Source organism: Erithacus rubecula (genome assembly GCF_903797595.1).
Source record: "Erithacus rubecula genome assembly, chromosome: 9".
Lineage (NCBI taxonomy): Eukaryota > Metazoa > Chordata > Aves > Passeriformes > Muscicapidae > Erithacus > Erithacus rubecula.
In genome coordinates this window covers 17,758,183-17,776,083 of record NC_136660.1, presented here as the reverse complement: position 1 = coordinate 17,776,083, position 17,901 = coordinate 17,758,183, and the positions used below count along the sequence as shown (strand labels likewise).

The 17,901-nt window shown below is 40.9% G+C and overlaps 2 protein-coding genes across 2 annotated transcripts in view; one reads left to right on the top strand and one right to left on the bottom strand.

The window, feature by feature from the left end:
- Nucleotides 1–17,901, bottom strand: part of WDFY4 (WDFY family member 4) — a 122,462-nt gene that overhangs the window by 21,373 nt on the left and 83,188 nt on the right. Inside the window, exons 46-50 of the mRNA XM_079312866.1 lie at nucleotides 16,231–16,316; nucleotides 14,780–14,842; nucleotides 1,930–1,972; nucleotides 1,066–1,185; nucleotides 479–596 (exon numbers count right to left, since the gene is read on the bottom strand). Of these exons, the coding sequence (XP_079168992.1) occupies nucleotides 479–596; nucleotides 1,066–1,185; nucleotides 1,930–1,972; nucleotides 14,780–14,842; nucleotides 16,231–16,316 (430 nt within the window). The remainder of the gene's footprint in view (nucleotides 1–478; nucleotides 597–1,065; nucleotides 1,186–1,929; nucleotides 1,973–14,779; nucleotides 14,843–16,230; nucleotides 16,317–17,901) is intronic.
- On the top strand, nucleotides 11,201–12,814 carry LRRC18 (leucine rich repeat containing 18). The gene has a single exon (XM_079312894.1). It carries the CDS (start codon nucleotides 11,226–11,228, stop codon nucleotides 12,054–12,056), a length of 831 nt encoding a protein of 276 aa, XP_079169020.1. The 5' UTR covers nucleotides 11,201–11,225; the 3' UTR covers nucleotides 12,057–12,814.

Sequence of the window (17,901 nt, the reverse complement as noted above, 5' to 3'; positions counted from 1 at the left end):
TGTTCATTTTGCCTTTCACATTTCAATTTCTGAAGAATAAGAAACTTTTATATCTTTTAACTTTCCTGGCCCTTTCTCTAGTAGTGCCAAAAAAAGGTCTTGATTTCCAGAGGTCAACAGCCTCAACATTCTGTTTCCTTTTCTTATGTAGCTGTTAGTTAACCTATGTGCAGCAATCTTCTCCACGTAGCTTAGCTTACAAATAAGACCAATGTGTCTTTGCTAACAGCACAGTCTTTTCCAGGGAACATTGCTTTTTGCTGTAGCTTGTTTTCCTGTCCAAAGGAAGAGAACAGAATGCAGCAGTCCAAGGCACATAAGGCAGCACTTGCAGGAGACTTTTCTCTTTGAATTGTTAGTTTGTATACAGCAGTGAGAGGGGCTCTCCTTGGCATGGTGTTTCCCTTAGGCACAGCTCTGCAATGTTTTTGGGTGTTCTGAGGGGACTCAAGCCTCTGCTGTCTATTAAAACACTCACCCTCACTTTTTTCTACCTCATTGAAGCGCTGGATGAACTTGTGTTTCCTCTCCACAGTCTGTGCTCCCATGGGCTTTGACAGGTCTCGAAATGTGTGAGGATCAGTGAGGTTTAGAGTCTGAAAAGAAACCCAGCAGAGATGGAGATTTTAAGATTTTAGACACCATAACTATCCCAGTGACACTGGGAGGTGGCAAGGCTATGTTGGAGGTTTCACTCATACAAGAAGGTCACAGGTTTGTCCTCCTCTGGAACTTTACAAATAAAGGACCTGGCAGGTTGAAAATTGCTCTCAAGGCTTTTCTGTCCAAAGCTCCTTCTCTGTGTTCACAGAAACCTGTCCATGCCTATCTGCTGAGCTGATGCAGCATGTCCTTAACTAGGTCTGTATTAAACAGGTGTGCATCCCCAGAACATGATCCTCAGTATGCTGACTTGAAGATAAAGCTAATCTATATGGAATCAGTACAGTTAAAACTAATTACTTCAAATTTTAAACCACTGATCTAGACCTCTCTGCTTCAATTCACCAATCCTTTGTGCAGTTGCTCCCACAGCAAGTACAGGATTCTGCAGCCAGCACTGACCTCAGAGTGGTAGTCAGCAAGCACCCATGGAAACACAGGATACTGCATGTAATCATTGTAGCTGCGGCCAGCCAGGGTGTTCAGGTACATGAGGTAATCAAAGTTGCTGATCTCCCTCTTCTGCAGGAAAAGGAAACAAGCATTAAAATCTCCAGACTCTGACTCTAAAAAACTCTGCAAAGGCACCCTCACAGGCCTGTGGTTTCCAGGTACACCAGGACAAGAATTATTTAAACAGTCAAATCAATCATCCTGTGTCATTCAGATCAACACAACACCTCTTATACAACAATCTGTAAATAGAACCTGTTTTCATTCTGTCTCTTCTTTGAATGGGCCATTTGCCTTTCTCTATAATCATGCTATATTTGCAAAACAGAGCAATTTTCCTGATTTAAAAGAGCCAAATGCACACAGCCTGGATATTGGAATGCCTATACAGAAAAGGCTGCACAAAGTGCTACATATAAGAAGGTATGGATTTCTTCATTTGTCTTGAGTCACCAGGACCACAGCAATAGAAAGGTAAACATGTCTCCCAGCTCAGCAAAACATCTGTGCATCGATTTAGATGCATAGATGATCTGTGAACAGGAATTCAACTAGGTGGCTCTCTTTGGTCTCAATTTAAAAATGTGCACAAAATCACACTTAATCTGCCAGACAGTAGCACCATGTGTTTCATAGCAGGAGGAGCAAAAACCAGATGTAAATACTGTGCTCCTCTTGCCAACAAGCTCACCTCCAACAGTGAGAGAAGAGCTCAGGCCTTGAGGTACATATGTGCACACACATATCTGTGTGCAGACATATCTGTGTGGTGAAATTATTTGATTAATCATGTGTAGTCAAGATTTAGCTTACCTGCCACTTCTGGAGCATTGTCTTTTCACCTCCTGAGTGCTTCCTGCATGGAACAAACATTTGATTGACACAGCTTACTTCATAACAATGAAAGTCAACACATTAACATCTATGCTCCCTGTGCCCTCTGCTATCACTGCACTGAAGTGAAAGAATACCAACACTAGAAGGTTGAAGTTTCATTGACCAAATAATTCCAAAATCAGTGTCATTGATTAGGTTAGTGCTGTTCTGAGTTAAGCCATACTGCTCAGTCTGTACTCTCAGTCTCATGCCATTGTAGAGCTATAGATTGCCAATGACAGGTACCATTAAGCCTGTCTGCTTCTATTCTGAAGCCTTATTCTCAAAAGCTCGTGCTTTTCTGAAGCATTTAGAAAATCCTGGCTTAAGAACAGAAGTCTCTGTTGCATAAAGCACTTTGAAACTAACGTAGTTCTTAAAGAGTGGATTGCCATTTTGATATTTTAAAAAGTAATAAATATGTATTTTCCACTTTTTTGTTCTCAAAATGCAACTTGTTATTAAAACTTAAAAACAAAAAAACAACAACCAAAAAAACCCCCAAAAACCCAAACAAACAAACAAAAAAACCCCAAAAAACCAAAAACCAAACAAAAAAAACCCCCGAATAGATGAACTAAAAGCAGGGCAATTCACTTGAAAATAAGAAAGAGTAAAAGGTTCTGAGAAAACTAAAGTTGCATTTCAACTTCACTGAACCAGAACGTATGTTAGCATTTGAAGATCATGGACTTGCTCTTGTCAATATCTAGAGACCAAACTGAGACAAGGGACAACTGGATTGTCATGGTTTGATCCCAGCCCAACACAGTCACTTATGCACTCTCCCTGCATAGGGATGAAGGAATTGCAGGAGAAATAGTGAGAAAACTTGTGGGTTAAGATAGTTTAACAGGTAAAGCATAGGACGTGCACGCAAGCAAAACAAAACAAGGAATTCACTCACTACTTCCCGTTGGCAGGCCAGTATTGAGCCATCTCCATGGCTCCATCACACGTAACCATGACTTATGAAAACAAACATATCATTTGGAATGTCCCTGACTCTTAATCCCCCAGGTTTATATTCTGAGTATGGCATGGTTTGCTGTGGAACCTTTGGCCAGTGGGGATCAGCTGTCCTGGCTGTGTTTCCTCCCAACCTTCTATGCACCTCAAGCCTCCTCATGGTCCTGGTGGGATAGCTTGAGGGACAGAAAAGGCCTTGACCCTGTGTACTGCTCTGCAAGAACTAAAACATCCCTGAATTATCAAAACTGCTCCCAGCACAGATCCAAACACAATTTTCTTCTACAATGAGGAAAAATTACTCTATCCCAGCCCAAACCAGTACACAGACTGAAGAAACTTTTCATCTGCTGAAGTGAACAGGCTCACTGGCATGATACAATGCTGGTGGTAAGAGAGGCTCTTCCCTTTAAGAATAAAACAAATCCTAAGGTGCCAGCTCAGAGTCAGGACATTTCACTTCACAAAGCATAAGGAAATCAGTTCAGCATAGATTATAAACTGCTGCAGGAATAAGTAGCTGCTATTTGTCACTCCCTTGCTTTGTATTGGATCACACTAGAAATACACAAAGCAAGAGCAAAGAGCTAAATAAAACACCAGAATGGTCTATGATCATTACCATTTTATTGAATTTGCAGTAGTAAATTCTTGTCAACCACCTCTCATGCTTATGAATAATTGTTTTACTGCCTATTCAATCCTGGACCAGTTAATAGTATACATAAAGGAAAAACTCTGCAGTTTACACACTATTTTATTCCTGCTTAGGACTCTCTTCACAGAAAAGTGTGTGTCTGAGAGAAGGATTTTGAATGCATAACCATGAAAGACAGGATGACTTCTAGCACATGGGCTACAAACCCTAAGCTTTGCTTAGGTCTCCTGCTAAGCATATGAAACCTAATAATGATAGGTTATGTTTCTGGAAACCAGTAAACACAAAGGTGTAGAGTTCACATCCAGTACAGAAAAATATGATCTTCACTCTTTGTCCTAAAAAGGGATAGATTATACAATTTAAACAGTGTAAATCAGAAGAAATTCTATTGACTAGGGTAGTTGTGCACCCCTAGTTTGAGCAACACATGGCTCATGAATGTGGGCATTCCAAAGTACAAAAGAGGTATGATGAATACTTACCCTTGAAAATTAACTCTCACACTCTATGTGCATTTCACAGAGCTTTGCCCCAGTGGCCTTTGTAAGGCCTCCAAGACACATTTGGAATTCAGAGAGGGTATCTTAAAGGGATGTAACAGGATGAGGATTCCTGGCATTATTTGAAGTGTGGTTGGATTATGTTGTTTGTTACAGAGCGATCAAGTTAGGGTCTTCCCTTTCCACAGGGGCACACTAAAACCACCCAGGTTTATTTTGGATTTCTGGCTGAGTTAGAAAGCAGGAGAGAGCATTATAAAATGCTTCACACAGGACTAAACTGGGCCAGTCTAGTTTGTATGTTATGCAAATATACATATGTTGACTTGTGGGTGCCATGACTCCCTAGTGAAACACTTACTCTGCTTTTCACAAGCCCTAAACAGCTAATAAGACCATTCAGGGGTCAAACTAGTTCTCTCTGCTGACTTTGGGAGCCACTACATAACTCAAAGATGTTGACAAGTTCAGCATGTCATGAAAACAAGCAAGGCTAAATGTAGTCGGTCCCCTGTAAAAGCCATCCTTCTGGGTCTCAGAGGATGTGCCTTCTAATTCCCCAGAGAACTGAAATTCTCCATTCTCCTTGTTTGAGTCAGGGTCTCAAAACAAGAATTGCATTATAGACAGCTCAAGCCTCTTCCTACCTTCTCCTTGATAATCAATTTTTCCAGCCAACACCTCTCTAGGCAGCAGAGCAAAAGCTCAGTGTAGATGAAGGTCAGCTATCCAACTGCAGTAAGTGCTTTTATAAATAAATAAATAATCAAAGGCTGAAGTGCTTTATAAATATAAATAACTGAAGTTCCAGAGAGAGTGAAATTATATGAACTCAAGAGAACTACCTACAGATCTATCTATGTCTTAATTTATAAGGTATTTGTAGGGCACCAGCCATGGCAGAATGTAAACACGACGTGTACTAACAATGATCCACCTTCAGCTACTCTATCCATAAGTGATTTATTAATCCCTCTTCCATTAACATCAGACTATGATCTCACTCTTGTGATAGCCAGTGTGCCATTTGCTAGAGACAGGTGGACCTCAACCCATTTGGAGATTCATTGCAGATGAGATAATCGTAAAGGGAAAGATTTTGCCCTCACTGAAATTCATTGTAAAATTTCAATAAACTTGATAGACTCTTAGATTTCACAAAACTGTTTTAATTTTGATTTTTTCTCCTTCCATCCTCCAGACTACAGTCTAAAAAATTGTGTTGAGGCTCTCCTAAACCAGCTTTTCTTTAAGAATCTTTGCAATTACCAAAGATATGGTAAGCAAAATCTCCTCTTTGGCAAGCCACAATGTAGGTCCAAGTTGTACTATTAACAGAAGAAAGAAGACTTCAAAATAAATACCTTTTGAAACAATAAAGTCTCTCTCAAACCCAGAAAAGTGTTAGGTTAGATTACTTTATTCTAAAGGTACAGTGTCTTCCTTGTTTGACTGTATCAGCCCACCTTCCGGTCATGCTTAATCTATGCTAAAGAATTGAGATTTAATTTGAAATAAAAAATGAATGCCATATTCAAGTAGGGCTGCTTGAAGCAGGGTGTCTTCAAGGGGCTATTGGGGGGAGAAAGGAATCTCCCTCATTTATGGAACACTGCTTGCACCATGTGCATTCACAGTGCTTAAACCTAAGGGATAACATTTCCACTGTGGAGATGTTGCACTCAGGCATAGTTCAGGTCATGAAGAAACACATCAAGTAAATGCAGTTAAATTGTTTAGGTGAGCAGAATGCAATCTCCAACCCTGGAATCAGACAAGTACATTAACATCATCAGCTTCTTTATGCCAATAATATCTTGAACCTATTATCAGCAGACAGGTCCCAGTGTTCCATGTCCTGTGAATATCACCTAAACAAACCACTCAGCTTCTTCTCTTCCATAGTGGGATTTCTTTCAGATATTATTTTTAAATTATTCTGATCAGTTACTAAAAGCTTGAGCATGGTCACCTCAGTCATAGGGACAAATTTCAATACGCTCACATGCTCCAGAGGGAAATCATTGTACCAAGTGCACTTTTGAAGGGTCACTGATAGATATGAGATAGATAGACACATATGCACAGATAGATAAATTGCAGCTCATATACTGTCTGCTGCACCATTGAGTGAGCCTTCCCTCCTGTGTCCACATCTATCCCATTTGGCATGTGCTAAGGATGGCATCACAAAGGTGAGTTTCAACACATGCAAACAAGTATCTCTTACTCTGCTACAGCCAAGTAAAATGAAACAGTCAAGTGATTCAAATGGACAGTTAAAGCAATGTTGGAAGCAGACTAACAGCATCTGATGAGCTCCAGATGCTTTTCCTTTCGTCATAACTTGAAATATAACATTTCCAGGCACTGCAAGCCATTCAGCTCTTTTCCTTCCAGCTCAGTCTTGCATTCTGGAGCCAGCCATTATGCTAATGATCTCCATGGGTGTAGCACTCTTGTTGCTTAGTAACACAAGTTTCATAAGCTTCATAATGCAGAAGGAGCATTGAAGAGCAGGACCCTGGAGTTGGGGAAGACCTTTTGCCACTCCTCATTGTGGCATGCTCACATAAACTTCTTGAAGAGCTGCCATTTCCATCAAGGAGGTACAGTTCAGAGCTCACGGGACTGTGGAAAGGAAACTGTCATGTTTTGTGCTCATGGGCTTATTTACAGACTGAAAGACTAATTCAAAGAAGAGCAGACAGAGGACAACTGCACAGTAGACTATTCATAGCAGACTATGAATGCTCAGCCCACATCCTGAGAAAACCTGAGCAGTTTGTGACACCTGCAGCTCGCCCTCTCAGCCTGGTAAGATCAGATGCAGGGGGGCAACCTGGCAGAATTGTTGAGATGAAACTGGTTTTGCTTATTCTTGATGTGCCTTGGCTTTGCAAGTGACTTTGCACTGTGTGATAGCACGGTGGCCCTGAAGTCATCTGGAAAAGTAGGAACATTAAGAAAGGAATCTTTCTCAAACTATGAGCTCATGATGGAATTTAGTCTTAAACCTGCCTGTTAGCAAGAGACTGCATTTAAGACAGTTAATGAATTAATCTCTTCCACAACAGGTCATATCCAACAAGAAATAGTAACAGGCTTGTAAGCAGGGAAGTGGAACTGCTTGTCTTCATGCAGAGTCATTTGCTGTAGCAATGCTGGTTTTAAGCTCTGCATGCAAGTATTTCACTGTAGATGAGAGCATCACCTATTCCATGGGTGAATTAGCACACATCACCCCATGGCCTTCCTGCCACCACACAGGTGCAGGGAGCTCTGCTGGGCTTGCCTGCTCTGCAGCATGCAGAATTCCAAGAGCAGACACAGGAAATTTTCCACAGAGTAGCTCAAAATGGTTCTGGGCAGCTTTGGGTGCTGCAGTGAATCAGGAGGCACCACCCTAGAAGAAAATAATGGGAGAACCACGGAGGAGGAGGTCCTGAAGCACCAAGCAGTGCTACAGGCAGAAGGCCAGTTCTTCTCCCGCCTGGGCCAGGAAAAGAAAAAATAAGTGTTCAGGGTCCAAATATGCAGTCTTTTAGGATCAGATCTTCTTAGGGCAGGCTTTAGATACAATGGGTCAGGACTGACCCCTGTGCAAGTGCTTAAATGTACATAAGGAATAATCCCCAATCCTTCCTTGCTTCAGAGAGATACTGACAGTGTTAGCAGTGATGCTCAGGTCTGTTCCATCCCTGCAGCTCCCAGCATCCCTGACAGAATGACATCCTTGACACACATTTTCTGTTAATTTCTGTTTTGGATCAACTTCTAAACTCTGAGCCTGTTAAACACTTCTAAAGCTTTGGGCATTCAAAAGCCCATCCAAGCCAAAAATTCTAACAAGTGTGGATTGAAAGGGAAAGGGTTTTCTAGTCAAGATCCATTTTAGTGAGATCTTATCAAAGAAATACAGCACCCTCCATCCCAGGAAAAGGCTTGCTAACAACTCAGGGGGTGAAGCTGGCAGTGGGGTACAGTTTAAGGAAAGCAGGTAGAAAGTCTCATCATAATTTCTTAGGTGGCAGGGTAGCACCACATGTACCTCTCTCTGCCATTCCAGGAGATGCACTGTAAGACTGAGCAGGCATAATTAACACCTAAGCAAGGAAGATTCCTGTGATTCCTGAATTTTTAATATCAGTGGCTACAGAACTGGGGCCCTCTTACACAGAGCTAAAGACAGTGAGACATGGCTAAGAAAGCTCCATTATCTCCAGCCACAGCCCTGCAAAATACTCATAATTAGTTTACAATATGCAAAGGCAGGAGAGATGTTCATCCCCTTCAAGTTGTCAAGCACATTAAAATGTTTCTGCAGTCCAGTAATTCTAATCCCTATTTTTGGAATTGCAAATTATGTTTTTCCAAGTTTGAAATGTGGTTCCAACTATTAACCCAAACTAAATGGCACTTATAGTGAGTACTCCCTAGGGACTTGATCAGTGCATCTGAGAGGTTCACAGCTGCATTTTAAAAAATCTGACTAATAAAGGCTGTGTGAAGAAACTCTTTGGACATTATGCAGTGCATCAAAGAGATCTACCTTGAGAAAAAACACACTGATCTGTTTGTCTGGACTTCATAAATGCCTGAAAGGTCCAGGTTCAAACTGTGTAACAGCTTGGAAAGGGTAATTGTCAGAGACATGCTCAAGCCCAGCAGGCTGACCTGCAGCACTGGTGCTGCCAAGGCTCCAGCATCAGCCTCGTACTCCAGGCTCCCTCTAGTGCTGCCAGGCATGCACACATGAGGGACCCCTGCATGGCAGCCAGGCTCCAGAACCAGGCACAACTGAGTGACTCTCTGCCTAGACGGCATTTTTTAAAATAGGAAAGGAAACTGTTTTGGCTCAATGTTTCCCTCTTGGATTTTAAATGCAAAGTAACAGAAAAAAAATTATACGAACGGAATACAATGTTTTCTGAGACTTAAACATGCTTTTAAAAAGCATTTTAAAAGAAATTATAATTTTGAAATTAGGGGAAAAAAAAATACATGTTTTTCCTTGAGAAGGCATACTTGTTTGAGAAGCTTCACTTATCAAAAAGCACTGAATGTCTTGGTCAACTTGTCCAACACAAAATTCAAACACAGAAAAAATCGGACCCAAAGGTCACCTGGTTCATGTCAATTATAGGAAACAGAAAGTCTCTTTCCATTCCATTTCCAACACATAAGAAAGCTCCCTCATAGATCTTTTTCTGAAGCATGGTAGCTACCCCACCTCTGTGCACCAGAAAGGGACTCAGGGTATCTTGTACCAGCAGTAGGGCCCTGGCATTCCCCACACTGCTCAATTTTATCTTCACAGAATTGCCAACAAGAATATTGCATAAAATCCTTAAAATGAGTGAGCTGTGATTAGAAAACCCTGCTGTTTTGATGTCCAGAACTTTCTACTCACTCCTGGGGAAATTATTTATACTAACATCAACAAAGGTGGAAAGAGTACTTATTTACACTCTAGAGTGCTTTACTTTGTTACCACTCAACATATAGCTAGAATAACATTGACATTGCCCCTTGGAAATATGGTTATGTAAGTACTCATGAGAGACAGAAACATGGGAGTGACACACAGAAACATTTAACTTCAAATGTTTAAATATTTTCATATAAAAGAACACAAAACCTATTTTGGAACGCCCTCAGGACAAGACTGAATTCACTGCACTGCTTCCAGTATTTTCTGAAGCATCTGCCTCATTACAGAGCTCTTGGGAGAGTGGGTGGTAGCTGGGTTAATGTTTTTGCATTATTTTGGGCTATGGCATGTAATTGAAAAGAAGCTGAAATGCCTTAGTTGTAGCTTGAGCTTCCCCTTCATGTACTCACACATGATTAATGAGTAGCCAAAAAGCCTGAAGGGTTTGTAGTGAAGTCTTTCTAATAGGGACATGTATTGTCGACAAATCCCTATTTTGTCCTAAACAATCATTCATCAAAGCTGCAATTTGACTCTTCAAAATTAAATGCCAGAGCACCCAGACCTGAGGTTACTCAGCTGTAACCTGTGCTCCTCTCTAAACTCTCACTGGGAGGGACATTGTCATCAATTTCCAGGGAATCAGCCTATTTCCTTTGCCACTAGCCATAATTAGCAGCTGTATTTGATGACCTTTGATTAGAAAGAGTTCACCAAACCTGAGAGTAAGTGGACTATACTCTTATAGGCCTCATTCCAGGAAGCATGTAAGACATGCTGAGTATCAGTATGAGTCAAAAGTCTGACTACTACACCTACGTGCATTTTTCTGAGGGCAGGGCACCTTTGCAGTGGGAGACCCTCTATCCCACTAGCATGAACAAAATAACAAGGTTGGAGCACCCAGAGGAGGAGACATTTAGCAAGGCCTGGTTTAACATGGCATTAAGCAGCAGAGACATCAATCCCTGCTGCAGTTTTCCCTGTAGGCGATGTATCAATTACCAATAGTTCTGGCAAATCTGGGAGCCCACCATGTTCCTGAGTCCTGCTCAAAACAAAATTCTTAATAATTTCCTTTAAACTTTTAATCTTTCAGTAACATCCAAAGCCCAGATCTCAAGTCCATTACACAAGAAATTTAACCAACCTGGTAGAAAATGCCAGGCCTGTAAATATGGCATCTGCCCATCTAGGGTAGAATGAGACAATTTTGGATGGCTTCTTTTAACACAGTCTCTAAGGACTGTGTTGAGACCCACAATATTTTTTTTCACCAATCCTCAGCTGGCTGATGGATAATAACATATTTCATTCAGTTTCATTATATCCCAAGCTCAAATCAGTATTTAGGAATGAAAGACAGCAAAGGTCTCCCACTTGTAATTTCACCCTGTAATGTAATATAGATGTTACACAATATTGTAAATTATTAGAATTTCACCTACTGAAAATACTTTCAGGAAGAATTTTCAGAGTTGCAGATTAGCAGTTGAAAAGTTCTGACTTCACAAAAAAAACCCAAAAAAACCAACAAAACAATTTCTGAAAAGTCTTGCAGTAATATTAATGTGTATCTGTGTGGTTAACAGCTGTGGCTTTCAAAGGCTTTATTAGAGTTCTCACATTTTATCCACAGAGTCTGGTATGTCTGTTTGTCAGCAGAAAGATGCCACCCAAGGGAAAAGGACCACAAGGGAAAAGGATCACCTTGAAAATGGCCAAAAATTCAGTCCGGGTACTTTTTAATGGAAGGCGCCGTCTCGAGTTAAGCAAAATGGGCATTGCCATCTTCCCCAAGTGCCTTCTGGAGCTGGCTGATGTGGAGGAAATTGATTTGAGCAGAAACATGCTAAGAAAGATTCCAAACATCATAGAGAAGTTCCAGAATCTGGTGTGGCTGGACCTGCATAGCAATCAGATTGATGAGCTGCCACCAGAAATAGGCACACTTAAGAACCTTACTTTCCTGAACTTATGCAACAACAAGTTGACCACGAAAGGTCTTCCAGACGAGCTGACCCAACTCAGGAACCTGCGTACTCTCAACCTGGGCTTGAACTGCCTTGAGACTATTCCCACCACTCTTGGGTCTCTGAAGGAACTTATTGAGCTAGGTCTCTTTGACAACTCCTTGACCATCATCCCAAAGAGTGTGAAAAAGCTCCCCAAGATTGAGAGAATGAATGTGAAAAGAAACCCTTTGCCAGAATTTGCAAAGGAAGAGGAGCCCATTGACACCGTTAAACGCGTAGAATCGCTTTACCTAGTAGAAAAGAAAGACCTGTGCCCCATCTGCCTGCAGACATGTCAGGGTGAGAGGAGTGAGCTCCACAAGTTAGAGAACATGACACCTGGCCCCTCAGATAAGCCAAGTTTCCCTTTGCTCACTACACCCAATTCCACTGCAAGGGATAATCAAGAGGAATGGAGAATGAAAGAAGAAGAAGAAAAAGAAGAAGAGGAAGAAGAAGAAGAAAAAGAAAAAGACAATCCTTGAAATATACCAAGGCACTCTACAGACCATGCTCCATGAAGTCCAGCCCAAGCAAATAAAAAGCTGACCTCCTTCCTGCTCTGTTTTCCTGCAGTTCTGCTTCTTTAAAGATCAGCTTCATTCTAGAAGCAGATCTCTGTGGTCTCTAAAATGAAAACCAGAACAACTAAACCAGATACGTGTTTGGAAAAGACTATTTACATCTGGGCCTGTCCTTACAACATGTTCTTAATTTTTGGGCTTTTTGGGATCCTTTGTGTGTCCAGTGTCCAGTGAAGAGATCTTTTAAATAACAGGTTTTTCTAGTAAATCCATTCCCACCACTAAGCCCCAAATATTTATTTCTGTTCATTTTCATAGGGTAAGATACAGTTGAACTAGTCTCAGGAATTACCATTTGGAGGAAAAGGCAATGGCCTGGGAACCTTCTGCTGCTGGTGGCTGCCAGCAAGTTCTCAGAGTCTCAAATAGGCACTGGCAGTGTAGGAACTGCAAGCCTGTTCCAATTCAGCAGAGGAAGCAAACAAGTGTCAGGAGTAACTAAGCAGTAGAAACACAGTGCTTAGAGATAGACAACCAGTGATCCTGGTTGCCATCAGGGGCCAGATTCTGCAAATTCTTTGGGATTTGGAGTGCTATACCTAGGTGCAGCAATCTCCAAGCTGCATAGCACAAACAGCACAACTGCCCATACTCATAGTGTTGTGCTGGCCTTCCTATTCTCTCCAAGGAAGATGTAGAAGGGGTAGGAAAAATATTTCTCTTTTTAAGGGTCACAAGCAGTGACTATATGATTAAGAGAAGAGTCACTGTCTTCCATGATCCAAGAGTCAACTTCTGAATTGATGAAGTCAGGATTGGTATCCCCACAGCACTTTTAGCTTCTGTTGACATGTATACATGCACATGTGCACCTGAGCACACACATTCACTTACTGAAATCACACCCTTAGGGCAGAGAGCGCTGACATCCTGAAAACAGCAATATACAGGGACAAGCAATGAGCAGATTATAAAGGCACTCTGGCATGACATGAGAAGGGCTGGCAGTGGCCTTAATAACCTATGGTGACAGCAAACATTTAAGTATATTTGAATGAAGAATAAAGTGCCAGGAGCACTTTATTTTTTAAATGACTATAGTAGAGCCTGGGAATCAAAACTCCTGTGTATCTCCTATGGACTAGGTGAAAAAATTGATAAGGGATTTCCCAGAAATTCTATTACCTCAATGTCATATGATGCATCAAACTAGTAATTTCTCTTTTCTGTGCTTCCCATCTTCTTTCCATTGCACATGCTTTCCATGTGCAATTATTAATAGTGTCTCTGGGCAAAGTATCTAGTCTGGCCTTCCTCCTTGTCTCAGGTATGGCAGGAAAAGCTGGAAAGCTGTGGAAGTTGGCCACTGTCCCCCTGGATGAGGAAGGAGCCTCAGGTGCTGCTTTTGAATTTTTCTAACTCTGAAACAGCTCCACAATTCAAACAAGGGAAAAGTAAACTCATCAAGTCCTCAGTCTGTTAGTTCTGATGGGTGAAGGGAAACACACCTGCTGAGGTTATTTCCTCTAACTTTCCACTTAAACACAACTTTTCTGGCTTCAATACTTCAGCAGTGATTATAATAAATGTTTATTTTATTTCAGTTCATGCTCTAACATGGTCCAGCCAAAGTTATGCTGAAGACCCTTTATGTTCTCAGAGTGAATAAGCTGCATAGAGGCTTCTCACAGCCATTGGAGAAAAACTGGAGGCAGAGTCTTACTGGGATTCAGGACAGACAACTTCAGACCTAGGCATGCAGCCTGTCTCAAATTCTGAGATTAACCATGAGACAAGTGTTTCTTATAATTGTAACCAGCCCAGTTAATGCCCAGATTTCTTGATGCTCTAATGCATCTTCTCTCAAGACATTCACACCTCTTGAGCTCCCAGCAAGCAGGGGGAAAGGAAATCCCAGAGTGAGTTACTGTTTACACAGGATAGATATCACCTCTGGCATAGCTTAGGCTCCAGCTGGGGCTGGTTCCATACTGCACTGATACTTTTAGACAGCTGATGACTGGAGCTCAGGGGTTAAAATGCTCACTTACGTGGTAGGTAATGATCTGCAACAGCTAGGCTGAGAATTAAAACAGGCTACAACTCAGGGCCAATGTGCACCTCAGATCCCCACACAATTTAGAAGACACCAATCAGGCACTTAGGGCTGTGTTTCCCAGATACCCAAATTGAGAAAAGTTACATTAACTCATGGCATGCATGAAACGTTCTCTCAAGCACCTTCCACTAGAAGAAAACTTTTTTCCTGCCATGGTATATCTGAGGGACAAGTTAGAATCTCCACTGTGCAGCTACTATAACATCCTGAAACATCCATGTGTACATCACTGTCTGCCCTAAGCATGCAATGAAGAGGTCATGATGCAAGAGCATTATGGATTAGCTCTGTACTCACCTCAGTGTCTCTTCCCTCAGTAACCATCTGTGTAGAGTTTACCAATAAAGTGATATTAAAGAAGCAATAATTATTAATCATCTATGAAGAGTCAGCTTTTTGACACTTCACACTGTTACGAAGTTTGCCAGAATGCTTTTTGAAGTTCTGGAAATGCTTTTGAATCTTTAAAAGGAAGGATACAAATGTTTCTATATGCTGTTTTTAAGGTGCAAGTTATGCAAATAATTGCAGTTATTACAGTTATCCAATGTTTCCTATGTTTTACCTTATATTTAGGGATTCTTCTGTTATCCCCTTCGATTTCAAAGCTGGTTGGATAGAGCAAAATCTACAGGAGATATGAAAGGTCATATTATAGTTATGCAAATTAGGTTATTAGGACACATTGCATCTATATATCTGTATCTATATAACTTCTATGTCCTCACAACTTTCTTCAGGAAGCCACAGCACTGCCCTAAGACTCTAACATAGGGCAAAGCTGTAAGATACCAGGCAAAAGCATACATTTAATATTAAGGATAAAAGGGATGGATAAAACCAGTTTCTTTCCCCAGCAGGACTTTGAATTTACATACAGGGTTATGGACTTTTTGGTTTAAGGTGCTATTAAAGTCAGAGAATAAGAACCCACTCAGACATTTATTTAGCAAAAATGGTAGAAAGAGCACTACCCTCATCTCTATCATTCATATTTACATTTGCTGTGGGTTTATGATATCAGACAAACTATGCCCTTGAAATATATAGTTTTGGTGATCTTTAGTTGAGGATTAAAACCTTGTCTTGAACTGTCTTCAAAAAATTCCCCCAAGAGCTACTTGTCAAAGACAGCAAAGATAAGGGCTGGATCTGGGGCAAATCCTGGTGATTCTAAGTAGCCACACCATGCAGCCTGTTTGGAGAGGAAGAACAGATAAATCTGCACTTTTTAGTGCTGTACTGCAACAGGGATTTTTCAGAGATTTCAGGAGTAGAAGGGATTGCTATGATTCTTTAGAAACTAACAGTACCAGTGCTCAGTTCAGGCTGCAGAATTTAGCAGAGGAAGCACTAGTACTGAAGTGGATTTTCCTGTGCAAAGGCCAGTGAATGCAACCCTAATATAATGGCCAGAACTGCAGTAGACAATAACATGCAAGAAAACAAAGTGCAAATTAATCACTTCGTAGTCTTACATTCAAGTTCCATTTAACAAGACAAGCACATAAGGAGAAATTTTTTTAGAAAATGCTATTGTTAAAAGTTAACTCTCGAAAGATAAAGTTGGAGATACAAAAATATGTTATTCCTAAAGAATGTAGTGATACTAGGAGGGTTGGAAGAAAGCAGGAAGAAACCTTCTTTCACCCAGTATTGTGAGGTGAGGTCTAGGTTGCTCTCATCTCAGTGGGAGGAAGGAAAACAGCTACAGTGAAAATTTCCTGGGATGTAGGGACACAGGACACACCTCTGGGTGCTAGGAAAGGGCTACACATTAGATCACTTGATAAGTCAATGGCTTTATAATGCTCCAAAGAGTTCACAGTTCAGCAAAAGGAAAATTTCACAGCTAAAGTGCAAATTAACCCATTAAACCTTAAGGAAAAAAAAAAAAAAAGAAAAATAAAGCTCCTGCAGCAATACAACACAGACACCTGACAACACGATAAATAAGGGTGGTATAGCAGGAGCATCACCAGGAGCATTCCCATGTTATTGTGAGCTAGTCATTACCTTTTAAATATCTTATTTCGGTCACTGTCATGGAAGACAAGGAATCTGGAGTAACCATTTTTGAAGAATATTTCCAAGGCGATCTCCTGGAAAGGTAAATAATTCACAGTGTGAGGAGCTGCAGAGTAAAGCCTAGTGCTGCAAAGGGTCCATGATCACCTGTCCAAATCCTAAGGGCTTTAAAAAATGACCTCAACTTTCCTGACAAATGTGCAGAACTAAACCAAAATATTCTAAATTTCATCAAATGTAGGGATGGTCCTACTAAGTGACTAGGAGCTCAAACACTTCTTTGAAGCAAAACCAAACTCCAGATATTGGTTCCATCACTCACCTTTTCCTGCTGCTTCTGAAACATTTTTATTGTGAAATCTCGTTGTGATTAATAAGACAATAGTAGCATTAATTTCCAACTAGGTGATAAAGATTATACAAAGAGGGGATTCTAAATAAGAGTTTCTTTTAAAAAGCAACCATATGGATCTCTAAATTAAGACAGAGCTCAATAGAACTGCCAAATAATTTCTCCTGACTAGAAGCACCAAAGGAAGAAGGAGTGTTTATGATATTTCACACCAAAACTTTGAGGAATAAAGGCTGAAAGAAAACTTCCCTCCCTTTTCCCCATTTCTGGAATGTCTTCACAAATCATTTTGCTGGACATTTGAATAAAATCCTATTATTTACTTAGTGAGAGTTCCTATTTTCCTCCAAGTCATTCAAGTAAAACTATAAATAACGTAGTGTCTGGGAACCCAGACATGAGTTTGATCCAAATGTGGCAGGTGCAATAGAAACCTAGAGAAACACTCTGATGACAGGAGGCCCATACATGATTCACAAATAAAATATAAAGCAGAAAGGTAATATGAGAGCAGCTATGACAATGAGCAGCTTGCAGCATTTGCTCTGAAGCCCAGATTTCCCAGTGAGGTCTGCTCAAGTGTTGGCATTGCAGAGCTGGGCCAGGCTTTGCTCTGGGCTGGTCTATGTGCATGGGCAAGAGGAGACCAGCTGAGGCAGAGTCACTGCTGATCCACCTGTCCTGCAGGGACAGCACAGGCAAGCACTGTTCCTCTTTCCCCACAGTATTTTTTCCAATTAATTTGTGGCATAGAGTCCCAGCACAGTCTAGTACAGATACCTGAGTTTCAGTTCATTAACTGAACAATACAACCCTGGAGCAACAAAAAAAACCCAAACCACAAAACCCCTCAGAACAACAAGCTCAGCCTTTGCCCCAGGCCCATTACAAAACTTTCTACTCATCTCCACTTTAGACTTTGGGTCACACCAAAAATTTTTATTTAGCAATGTGAATATATGGGTAGTTGGAAGTCTTCTGCTGGCAACTTTGACGCTATCCCCCAGAAAAGAAGAGATAACAGTTCTGCTCAGGGTGATCACCAGTGATCTTAGTAAGCTTCATACAGTCACTCAGAACATGACTTACCATTCCTGCACATGCTTGGTGAGTGGCCTAACCACTCCAATTATGCTGTATACAGAAGCAAGTATCACCTACCAGAATTTCCCAGTTTGCATACATAATTAAATATAAAATAAAGCAGAGCTAGCTTATGGATGAGTACCATACTACATGACACAAGACAATTATCAGTCCCATTTTCTCCAGCTTCTGAATTTCCTAAATGATTTTGTAATTCCCTG